The sequence below is a fragment of the Cuculus canorus genome, chromosome 14 (genome assembly GCF_017976375.1).
Source record: "Cuculus canorus isolate bCucCan1 chromosome 14, bCucCan1.pri, whole genome shotgun sequence".
Classification (NCBI taxonomy): Eukaryota; Metazoa; Chordata; class Aves; order Cuculiformes; family Cuculidae; genus Cuculus; species Cuculus canorus.
This window is the reverse complement of record NC_071414.1, coordinates 18715985-18728377: the sequence shown is the minus strand read 5'-3', so window position 1 is coordinate 18728377 and position 12393 is coordinate 18715985. Positions and strand designations below refer to the sequence as shown.

Below are 12393 nucleotides of genomic sequence, written 5' to 3'. Positions count from 1 at the left end.
GCTTGGGAGCCAGCCCAGGTCCACTTTGCACAACCCCTAGGACTTCTGAGCAGTGCAGCTGCCTTTTACTTCAATGCCCACATGCAGTCAGGCGAGCTTTGCACCCTTGTGCAGGACGCCTGCAAGGCCTTGGTGGCAAGGAAAGCTGGGATGGGTCTGCACATCTGGGGATCGCAGCTCCGGGCCCCGGACAAAGCCTTCTCTGCAGGGCTGCTCTCAGTCTCTTCATCCCCCAGCTTCTATCGATACTGAGGGTTGCCCCAGCCCAGGTGCATGACCTTATGCTTGGCCTTGTTGAACCTCATGAGGTTCACATGAGCCCACTTCTCCAGCTTGTCCAAGTCCCTCTGGATGACATCCAATGAAAAACAATGGATGTGATCCATCTGGGCTTCTGTAAAGCCTTTGACACTGTCCGCCCAACATCCTTCTCTCTAAATGGGAGAGAGATGGATTTGATGGGTGGGCTGTTCGGTGGATGAGGAATTGTTTGGATGGTCACATCCAAAGTACTGCTTAATGACTCGATGACCAGATGGAAATGGGTGACAAGTGGTGTCCCTCAGGGTCCACACTGGAACCAGTGCTGTTTAACACCTTCAACGCTGACACAGACAGCGGGATGGAGTGTGCCCTCAGCAAGACTGATGTTAAGATGTAATCAATGCAGAAAATGAGATGTAATTAATGCAGAGTGTGAGTGATTTTGGGTGTAAATGTGGAACAGAAGGTGCTTTTCAGAGGAGCTCGATGGGTGCACTGGTGCAGCCCCACCTCATCCTGGGCTGCATCCAAAGCAGCGTGGCCAGCAGGTCGAGGGAGGTGACTCTGCCCCTCTATTCCTCTCTTGGGAGACCTCATCTGGAATACTGTGTCCAGTTCTGGAATCCTCAAAATAACAAGGAGATGGAGGTGTTGGAATGAGTCCAGAGGAGGCTACAAGGATGATCTCAGGGCTGGAGCACCTCCCATATGAGGGCAGGCTGACAGTTGGGGTTGTTCAGCCTGGAGAAGAGAAGGCTCCAGGGAAATCTTATAGCGACCTTCCAGTACCTGAAGGGGCTACAGGAAAGCTGGAGAGGGGCTGTTTCCAAAGGCTTGTGGGGATGGGACGAGGGGCAATGGGTATAAACTGGAGAGAGGCAGATTTAGACTGGACATAAGGAGGAATTTCTTCATGATGAGAGTGGGGAGGCCCTGGCCCAGGTTGCCCAGGGAAGCTGTGGCTGCCCCATCCCTGGAGGGGTTCCAGGCCAGGTTGGATGGGGCTTAGAGCCCCTGATCCCGTGGGAGGTGTCCCTGCCCATGGCAGGGGGTGGGATTGGATGGGCTTTAAGGTCTTTTCCAACCCAAACTGTTCTATGATTCTATGAAAGGTTCTCCCAAAGGGTGGTGGAGCCCTGGAACAGCTCCCAGGGAAGCAGCCTGACGATACTCCAGCAGCGTTTGGGCAGGCACATGGTGTGAGGGTTGGGGTGTCCTGGGCAGGAGCTGCATCCAATGACCCTCGTGGGTCCCTTCCAACTCAGACCCCTCACACCATGCGTCTGTCACCGCAGAAACACTGGGGGGGTGGTGGGGGGTGGTGGTAGGGGGCGAGGCCCCGCCCCTTGCCAGCAACCCGTCCCGCTTCCTGGCCCCGCCCCCTCTCGGCCCCGCCCTCCCCGGCGCTCGAGGCCGTGCCTTCAACCCCCCCCACCGCGCACGCGCCGCGAGCCCCTCCCAACCCTCGCGAGCCTTCCCCATACGTTGCCCATCGGCCCCGCCCACTCCCCCGGCCCCGCCCCTCGCCCTTCTTGCTCATTCTCTGGGTTAAAGGGCCCGCTCTCGCTCTTTTCCGCCCGCGGCGGGACGTGCTGGGGGGGATGTGCGGTGGCTGAGCGGCGCTGGCGGCTGGGCCGGCAGAGCGGTCTGCCGGCGGCTTGAAGGAAGGAGCGAGGCCGGTTTGGGAGCGCGGCGAAGGCGCGCTTGGTGCCGCGCCGCGAAACTCCTCGCCCGCCCGCGTCGCTTTTGCGGGGCGGCCCCTCCGTGCGGTGTGTGTGTGGGAGTCCCGCTCGGGCCGGGGCCGGGCGGCGGGTCCGGGCGCTATGGGGCGCGGCGGCCGGGGCGGCGCGGCGGGGGCGGCGGGGACCGCTCGGGCCTGACCCCAGCGCGGGGCGAGCCGCCCCGCCGGAGCAGCGGCACCATGAGCGCCACCCTCGACCCCAGGACCAAGCAGGCGCTGCGGAGGAAACCCCCGGAGCGAACCCCCGAGGTACGAGCACCGCGACGCCTTCCCGGGCACTCTCTTGCCGGGGTTTTGTCCCTCTCTGCCCGCTTTGTCACTTTCTCACCGGCGGTTTTGTCACTTTCTGCCCGTTTTGTCGCTTTCTGCTCCCTCGCGGCCGGTTTTGGGCTCTTCCTCCTCCCTCGGCCCCGGTTCCCAGCCGCCCTGCTCGCTCCTCTCCTGCTGGACGTGTCCAGGCTGGCACACAAACTTTTCCTTCTCTCATACAATCGCAGCGCAGGAAGCCTCGTGTCCATTAGCGAGACTGTTTTTCTAAGTTCACGTCGCCGGTGCCTTCGCAGCGTGTGTTTTTCTGGTCGTAGAATCACAGGTTGGTTTGGGTCGGAAGGACCTCAGAGCCCCCCAGCGCCTCCCCCGCCACGGGCAGCGACGCCTCCCGCTGGATGAGGGGCTCCGGGGGCCCTCGGACACCCCCAGGGACGGGGCAGCCCCCGCCACTTGTTGCGGTGTCTGTGCCGTTCGGTGGTTTATTGATCGCAACTTTGCAGAGTGGGAGCTTTAAGGGCAGCGCTGCTTTGAGCCGCCGGGAACGCGCGGGGTATGGGCAGGAGGGGCGTGAGGAGCCTCTTCAGCCGCGCTGCGGGAAGAGGGAGAGCGCTGAGAAGTGAAATGACGCGTATTGCAGTGATGGGAAACTTGTGGGAAGAGTTGGGGAGCTGAAAGGCTTTGCTGACCTGTAGGGGGATGGAGATGGAAACAAAACCCAACTGATATCATACAATCACAGAATGGTTTGAGTTGTAAGGGACCTTAAAGCCCATCCAATCCCACCCCCTGCCATGGGCAGGGACACCTCCCACGGGATCAGGGGCTCCGAGCCCCATCCAACCTGGCCTGGAACCCCTCCAGGGATGGGGCAGCCCCCCCTGCTCTGGGCACCCTGGGCCAGGGCCTCCTCACCTTTATCATGAAGCATTTCTTTCTAATATCTCATCTAAATCTTCCAGTGTAAAACTCTCCCCGCCTGCCCTATCCCTTTGCTCCCTGATCCAGAGCCCCTCTCCACTTTCCTGCAGCCCCTTTCAGTACTAGAAGCAGCTCTGAGATCTCCACAGAGCCTTCTCTTCTCCAGGCTGAACAGCCCCAACTCTCTCAGCCTGTCCTAATTATGCTTTGCAAACTTCATAAAGAGATGTTTCTCCAGTGAGTGGGAGGGTAGAAATGTTCGAGGCTGGTTAGTTACAGTAAAACACCTTTTCCATTTAACTGCCTTCTCTGTCCCTTCCCCACAAGCCAGTCTATAATCAGCCATGTATTTTGGGGAATGGTAATGTCGCAGAGCATTAATTTAATAATGAAATACATTTGATAGCATTTGCATCTCACCGGAAGGGTGACTGGGGTTTGTTTGCTTAGCAGAGTCCTTTTTATTTGTTTCCCTTACTGTGATTTTTTTTTTAAAATGTGCTCAAGAATTAGTGGTATGAAATGATCCACTCTTGAGTTTGTCCCTTTGAGACCGGGAAACATCTGTTCTCCCTTGATAGTTCTCAGAGAGCAATGTGTCCTGCCTGGTCTTCCTTATAAGTTAATTATCAGAAGGCGGCTCTGGGAGAGCTGCTCCAGAGCACATCCTGGTAGGACAGAGACCCCGCTTCCTCTTCAGGCCAGTTTGGGAGCGAGCTCCTCATCTTCAGTCTTTATGTTTTGCCGTGGGGTATCTGATATGTTCCTCCTTGTGTCTCTGCTCCCTAAGTTAATGATGAGGTGGTCCCTCTGTTCTTTATGTTTTCTTGTTTTTATATCCCCCCTCTTGCTCCAGACCTTCCTTCCTTTCTCTCCAGCTGCAGCCTTCAGTTTGCAAACCACAGTAGCAAAGGAATTTTGCCGTGTTGGGCAACTGGGTTCATCACAGAAGTGTCATTCATGAGCTAGCATTCCGTGCTGGCTCGTCACGGGGTTGGCTTTGGGGAGCAGGTATTCTGGCCTGGCTCGAAACATCTGCCTACTGCTGCTTCTTGCAATGCTGATGTCTCACGGCTCTGTTGGGCTTGTTCTTTAGGGGTTTTTGTCTTTTTTTCCCTCCCAGCAACTGTCATGGAATTCTTTAGAATTGTCACCTTATTTTGGCTAAAACTGCCTTAAATATACATTTTGCTTAATCTTGTAAAGTTAAGCTGTCAGATATTGTGATGTCCAGCTATGCTGGACCATGCTTGTGGTTCATGTGGAGATTCCTGTTGGGATTGACATCAGGGTTGTGTGCAAGTTTGAACTTGCTGAGGTATCTCTGTTGTGGAGAAAAAAAATCTAATCTTTGCCAGTCTAACTAGCAGCACCTCTAACATCATTTTAAAAGAAGCCTTAATTCCCTGGTTCACCTGGCTCTCTTTTGGCAGACGTTTAGAGCCACTGCGTGGTGCGACTGCTTGTGATTGAAGTTAAATGTGTTCTTAAAACTTGGCAGGATTGGGTCCTCTGTTCCTGTTGCTGAGTGGATAATTACAGTCAAATCACTTCTGTGTTTTTGGGATGCTTTTGTTTATGTACGTTTGGACACCAACCTGCTTTGGAGCAGAGCGCTTCCCCCTTTCAGGCAGGGCTCACCTTGAGGGGTCCGGTCTGGATCCGTGCGACCTGTTCAGACACAAAGCAGAGAGTTGAACCTCCTCAGCGTGGCTGCGCTCTGCCGGATTTCCTGAGCGTATGCTCCGAGTTGTGATGCCAGATGGATGTAGAGTGATCAGACAACCAGAGGAAACAATTGCAATGTAATTATTGTACATCGCGCTAAGCATCCCCGACTTGTCAGCTTCCTCCTGCAGGCTGCAAGGCTTGGGTCAGGGGGGTTGAAACCTGCTTAGTGCAGCTCTTGGGGTCTGACCCCGGTTTCAGGTGTACGAGCCAGTGATTCCCACCTTGGAGTAACCAGCTGAGCACAGACCATAAGCGTGGCTGCATTTCTCCCATCCTACTCTCATAGAAAGGTATCGTCAGCTCCCCCCACGTGAAATTGGCTGCATGGAGCTGCACTCTTGACTGCATTTTTATACAGGAACCCCCCCCCAAACTCCCCATCCGCGATTGGTATTTTATAATATTGGTGTTTGATGATGAGCCAAAGCTGCTTGACCACCTGAGTTTCAGTCCTTTTCTGTATCCTTCTCTGTTTCTGATCCTGCAGGTTATATGAGCAATTTACCTGGGTATCACAAATTACACCGTTGGGACTGCAGTGATTAGTAGCACAGTCTAGTGCTTTATAACTCCCATCTGTACAACAGTCTCTGGAAAAATACAGATAAATAATCTACCTGCGATTATCCATATAATTCTTGGTTTTTTAGGATTTTAATTTGTAAGATTTAAGGAACTAAGGAAGGAGATATTAAAATATTTTTACAATTTTCTTACTTTGGGGAATTATCTCCACGCCTTGCTCAACTGAAAATTTTAATTCTTGATGCTACAAATATTTTTGTTTGGAAAATTTCTGTTAGGGCAAGTTTTCAGTGTTGTGGTAACATTCCAGCGTTTGCTAATTGTTAAAGTGCATAAGTTATGCATATTAGACATGTACACACTTGCGTTTTTTTGGTGGTTGCTGCTCAGATACCTCATGCTTTATAATCTTTAATTTATTGGGCGGGGGGAGTTATGTTGATGAACTTGTAGAGATTGTTGCGAGCATTTGATGCTGCATTTTTATGTAATTGCTGTTCTCTTACTCTGTTTAGAAGCTTTCTTTTGTGCTGGCCAAGTCTGGGGAATCTTTTTGATTCCTCCCCCACCCCCCCCTTTCTTCTCCCTGCCCTGGTGCATCATAAAACTTACAGAGAGGTGATGCAAGCTGGCTTTTCTTGACAAAAGTCTTTCAGAGTATTTCCTTGTGGGCTGATACCTGTGTAGGTGGAGCATTGCCGCTTCACGATGCGAATCCCACTCCAGTAAAACTCAAGGCTGGGAGATCCTGTAGATGGGCCATGACTGCGTGCTGACACTGTGTATGGACCTGGCTGACTCCAGGTTCAGCCTCAAAGTGCCGAATTGCGAGAGTTCTCTCAGATGTTGGTTTCTATAACAGATTATCCTAATAAATCATCTCTTCTGTGTGCGCTGTCTTGTCAGATGGAGGAAACCTTTGCAGTAATTGGACACTCAATCACTGTAGAAAAATAAATCATTCCCCTATTTAAACTACAGGATTTCCTACACTTGTTTTAATATTTTAATATCTTCATTTATCGTTCGGGGTTATGCTGGTATCTGTGCGGTGATAGATGTGGGAGTATTTATATATGCAGATCCTCCAGTTCTTGCAGGATAGGACTATAGGACTTGCGTACTTCTGTGCGGTGTTTTAGCTTTGTCTTGCACATCATCCTGCCTGTTTCTCATGTCACAGGTGGGGAGAGTAAATTAGTACTTTGGGAATATTCTAATTGAAGGGAATAATTTGTTCAGAGCAGGAGGAGGGCAGGATGAATGGATGTGCCACCGTGTATGCTCTCTCATTAAAGGTTTAATTTTGGAGGCTCAGAATTCCTTATCAGATGCGCACAGAGGCTGTGATGTTAGTCTTTTGGGGTGTGGTTTATTGCCTACCACAGATAAGGTCTCGGTGGCAAGCAGGGCAAAATAGCAAATGATTGTGCTCCTTTTTCTTTCTCTTTCTCTCTCCTGCCTCCTGTGAGCATGCTCTCTTCCATTTCAAATGGATCCTTTTCCCAACATAGTCTCTTTTTAAGTCTTCATGACTGTTCCAGACAATATTTCCTTTTTGGGGTGAAGAAGGCTTTGCCTTTGTTGGACTTCAAAGAGTTAGAGTTTATTTTTACGCTCCTAAGCTCTTGTATTTTTCTAACTTTGTCTTGTTTCAGTAATTCTCGATTAATGTTAATTCAACTTTATTTGGCAATACTAACTCCTCCTTCTCTTCCTGTTCCCTTTTTATTAATACAGTGGAAAGGGAAAAACCTAATTTGTACTGTGGTGTTGTTACAGAATCTGCTGCTCGGAGTGTGTATGGGATACTTCTTTACTGCTCAGATATACAGAAATAGATCTGCGTGAGTCTAAATCATGCACAAATGGTACATTGATGGGCATTATGAAATGGCTGTAATAAATAAAATAAATGATTGCTGACAGCGTAACAAAGGCACTCTTGTACTGTAGCACAGCTGAGCCAAACAGAGGAGAACATCTGCTTCTTGTTTCCAGAAATAACTGGTATTTTGAAGTGGGTTTTTTCATCCTTTTAATAATTTTTCTGTAAACTCAGTAGGTGAAACAGGGGATTAAGCTTCGTTAAAATCCATCAATTCTGTAGTTTGCAATGAGCTTTCAGCAGCGTTAACGTAACAGCAGTGTTGTTTTTGGATAGCCATTTAATGCAATTGGAATTGTAGAATCTCTAGAAAAGTCTAGGTGCTTGCAATTATCTTAAAGCTAAAAAGAATTTTATATTAAATGAAGTTGCAGATGCTGGTTTGTATGTCATAAAAATTCTTTACTGTTAGTATGTGGGCCTCCGAAACAGGGAAAGAGGAGTGATGGAAACCTGACTCCTGCCATCATCTACTACTGCTGTCTTACATTTTTATTCCTGTTCTTTTCTTAGTCGTATATTCTTTTTTGGATATTAGGATATATTCCTTCACTGAAAAGGTTGTCAGGTACTGGAACTGGCTGCCTAGGGAAGGTGTGGAGTTGCCATCCCTGGAGGGATTTAAGAGATATGTGGATGTGGCACTTAGGGACGTGGTTTAGTGTTGAAGCTGGCTGTGTTAGTTTTATGGTTTGACTCAATGATCTTAAAGGTCTTTTCCAGCCTAAAAGATTCTGTGATTCTTTTATAGCTGGCGCTTTCTAAGACTTTGTGAGTAAGAATTCTGGAGGTCCAACTGAAGATGACCAGCAGTTACCTGGTGTAAAGTACTGGAGACAGTTTGGCAGCTCTCTGCTCCCTTGCCTCCCTGGTCAGTGTCCCAAAGGTGGATTGACCGGTGCTGTGCAACTTCCATCCCTGACCTTGCAGAGACGTTGTTCAGTCTTTGCGTGGGACTGTGCTTCGAAGAGACCTTGAAAGTCGATGCATCAGTTATCACTGGGTGATAACCACAGTGACTGCGAACACGCACTGACTTGCCTGCGATTTACTCCTAGTAAATTCCTGGCTGGGTCATTGTGTACGTTATGCATGTTGTCTTTCAGTGCTCATATGACAACAATTATTATTTACAGTTAAAAGAACATAAAATCTTCTAATGTAATTACTAATACTTTACAAGCACTCTTGTGAAGGCAACAGTTTTATTTTTGTTCTATGTGACTGAAAAAATTAAATGCAGAAATATCAGTTATTTTATTAGCAAAGATATTCAGTACCTGCATCCATCCGTGTTGCTTTTCCCTTTGCTTTGTCTTGTAAGAGTGCTTTGGGTCAGCAGTTGTCTCTTATCATTCTGTTTCTTAATACAGCATAGGATCTTGAGTCTTCATCTCAATTGGACCTCTGGTTTTCCTGTAATAGAAAAAGCTGAGCATGCAAACTCCTCTACTACCTCAACTGAAATGCTTCTTGATAGTTCATTGTCATAAACTTTGCAATTGCATCTTGTTTTCTGAGATCATCAAGTATGATGTTCTTTGATAGACATATTGCAATCTTTTATTAGAATGACTCAAGTGGACACCAGTTGATGGATTTTTTTCTGGTAGTTGGCCACTCTTACTGAGCACCTGCAGGAAACTAGGGCAAGTAATGTCTTCGTAGCAGTGGTGTTCCATCCCTCAAGATCATCTTTTGGCCTTAAAGATCTGAGAGGTCTTTCCCAACCCAACGATTCTGTGATTCTGTAGGTGGGCAGATGAGATGCTCAAGGATATGGTTTAGTAGTGGACAGATATCATTGGACTTGATGATCTCAAAGGTCTTTTCTAACCAAATGATTTGATGATTCTGTGATCTTCGTGGCCTCCTCTGGACTTGCTCTAACAGGTCCATGTCCTTCCTGTGCTGAGGGCTCCAGAGCTGGATACAGCTGGGCAGGGTCACATCTCCTGGGTAATTAAAATAAACCTCCTTTTGCATTATTGATCTTATTGTAGGGCTGACTTTGAATTGACAAAATCTTCCTTGAAATCTGTGGAGTTTGGCTATGCTATCACAGTTGTTGTCATTGCCATGTGGACGTGGCTCCGCGCTCGTGCCGTGCCGTCGATTTGCCTGTTTCTTGGCCAGCAGTACTCAACAACCTGGCATATGTTTCCTTACCCAAATAATTCAGATCGTCACTAGTTGGAACCTTAAGTACAACACACTCTCTGAAGCTGAAAGCAGTCCTAAATTAGTTGCACTTGAAAAGTAAAATCCATCTGTTGTTTCAAATGAACCAAAATACAATATTGAAGCATTTACCATTTTTTAACCAAATGTTAATATATGTAAATACTCAGCTATAAGAGCTTTCGTGTCTGTCTTGGGAGGGTTTTTTTTTGTTTTTTTTAATGCGTTTTTGAGGATATTTTTGTTGTGCTTTCAGCAGCAAGACTGAATGTATTGCTCATATTAGTCTTGATTATTTATGTCTCTGAGACACAAATAATGTTATGTTGAGCCTTGGACAAGGCACCGCGTTCGGCGGAGGGCTTCTGGTTTGGCTGTTCTGCAGCCCTTGTGTCTGGAATACCTGTGAGGAAACTTTGCTAGTGGTTTGCAGAAATAAATATTTTTTCTAGCTTTCTTAACAGTTAAAGCCTGTTGAGTTTAGTTATATATAGATTCATGGTTCCAACTAAATAAATCAGAATTCAAGCGCCGTTTTAGCTCCAAGTGCGTACACTGGCTTTAATGAAGCATCACTGACAAAGATTTTTCTGAAATTTAGGGTCTGTCTAACAAAGTTTTGTTCAAAATATTGGTATTAAGCTCTTGGAGAAAGTAGCGTGAATGTTTCTGGGCAAGTAAGTGTTTTGTTTTTACAGTCTGTGTCTGTATTAACCTGTATTTTGGGTGACGTCCCTTCCAACCCAAACCATTCTATGAAGTTTCCCTCTCCTCATACCTGCTTTGCTGGGCTCAGTGGCCAGCCAGAACCAGCTAATTTGCTTTGTTTTCAGTTCCCAACTCCTGCTCTAACGTCATGACTAATGCAAATTTCTTCATGTGGTGTGAAGTCTGCTATACAGAGCATGGATGTATTGGAGAGAAGGTCAAATTACAGTGCACCAATAGCCCTGTGGACAATGGCTCATGTATATGGGCATTGTTTGCAGAAAGCTCAGGGTTTATACTTCGTGAGTCACTAAGTTACATGCGGCAAGGAGAAAAGCTGTTCTGCCATCCTTGTTTGTCTACTGGATGTAATTTCCACCTCTGATCCATTGAAACGAAGCGGTGAGTAGGAATGTGGTTCTCTTACGGGACGCAAGTGAATGGACATCTTCAATCATAGTCTTGGCCTTTTGAAACGTGATACTCCTGTCTTCAGGTGCTAGTCCAGCTTTCCTGAAGAGAATAGTGCACGGAGAATGGCTGAGACAGAGCTACAAGTCTGAACCTCGAGGAGTTCAAGGAATAATATTTATGAAACATGAGCACAGTTGTGTGCCACCTGGTCTTGTGGCTTTGAGCACTGCTTGTCTCTAAACTTGGTAGAATTGCTCAGTCTGAACATCCCAATCAAGTATAATGAACATATGGTACATCTTGTGTGTGTAGTTACAGAAAAAAGTCAGAGGCTGTTGCTTAATCTTACTTGCTTCAGCTTGTTGGGGCTCACGTGAAGGAAGCTGGACCACAACAAAAGCGGTAGCAAAACATTTTGGCTTTGTAATTTGTGTGTTGGTGTCACTTGCTTTCTATGACTGTTCTGTGTCTGCGTGTGCGTGTGTATGGGTGTCTGCTACACGCCTTATGTGTAAGGCTTGTAGGTGTCTTTTCTCAAAGATATATTGAAAATAAGGGTTTTAAAGGAAATTATATTTTGAGATACTCTTACGCGTATGAATCTTTTATGGGAGGAAGGAAGATGGTTGTGGTGTGCGTGTGGCTAGTTCTGCAGCGGAGCTCATTGGATTAGAGGGTGCTTATGGGACCTCTGCTCCAAGATTTAGGGGGGAACTTCCCCTCGTGATGACAGGCAGCAATATCTTCACTCGCCTTCCCTCTGGGAGAGCAGTTCTTGGCCTCAGGAAATGCTCTTGAGTAGTTGATCTTATGCTTTAATGTGTCCAGAGCCTGGTATGTGTAGGAACAGCTTTGTCTGAAACCCCTTTCAGCGGGTGTGGTTTGATCTCTTTTTATGGCTGCTTTTTGTTTTAAGTTTCTCACTGTTATAATCCCAATACCAAGAGGCTCTCTAGCTCTGCTGTCATTAGCATTGTGCCTGTTGGTTCGGTGCTGGTTGTTTGATTAAAGGAATGTGAGAATACGATGGGGTTTAGGTAAGAATCTGTAATCAAACATCTCCAGAAGACATCAGGTTTCTAGTCTTCCAGTGAAGAAGCTTCTAAGCCATGTCTTGCTTCTGCAGCGAGTTCTGGTGCTCAGAGAGAGCCATGCTGTCTTGGGCTGGACTTTCTGGTGGCCTCTGCTTTGACTTGGGCTGTCTCAACACTGTCATCTGTTTGCCTTTGGATGCCTCAGGGTGCAGCCCCTTTGTCTGTAGCTTCTAGGGTGCTACCGGGATGTCCAGAAAGTGATGCACATCCTTCCCGTGCTTTGTGTTTATTTTTCATTCCCAGAAGCTGGTTTTAGAAGATACACTCTGTGCTTCTAGGGTTTTCTGGCCTGACGATACAGTTGTCAACAAGGCTTTTGTCTCTGGGATGTTATTGTAGAACAGGAACTCGCTGTTTTCACTGCGTGGTTGTCAGAGCGTGCTGGAAGCTTACACAGATAGTATTTATGGATCTTTTTCAAGCTGTTGGCCAAACTGTGACTAAAGAGCAGAGATCACAGCAGCTTGCTTCATGATAATCTTCCCAGTAAATGCAGGATTTAGGGCTCAACAGATTGTGATTTTCCAGACTAGGTCGGACATTATTACTGATCAAATATTTTGAGGCTCAGTTCTCTAAATGGTGATGATAGGGTGGCGGTAAATTGAGCTTGCAGGAGACTGAAAAATGACTCCTGTTTTCTGAACGGTGCTGTCAGG

At 47.4% G+C, this 12393-nt stretch overlaps 1 protein-coding gene across 6 annotated transcripts in view; it reads left to right on the top strand.

The window, feature by feature from the left end:
• Positions 1-1823: 1823 nt before the first annotated feature.
• Positions 1824-12393, top strand: part of RAPGEF6 (Rap guanine nucleotide exchange factor 6) — a 123542-nt gene continuing 112972 nt past the window's right edge. For 2 of the 6 annotated variants that reach the window (XM_054079425.1, XM_054079423.1), the window contains exon 1: positions 1836-2254. In XM_054079425.1, coding sequence (XP_053935400.1) covers positions 2186-2254 — 69 coding nt within the window. In that variant the 5' untranslated portion in view covers positions 1836-2185. Of the gene's footprint in view, positions 2255-12393 lie in introns of all 6 variants that reach the window. The other 4 variants (XM_054079421.1, XM_054079419.1, XM_054079422.1 and 1 more) reach the window with 3 other exon arrangements.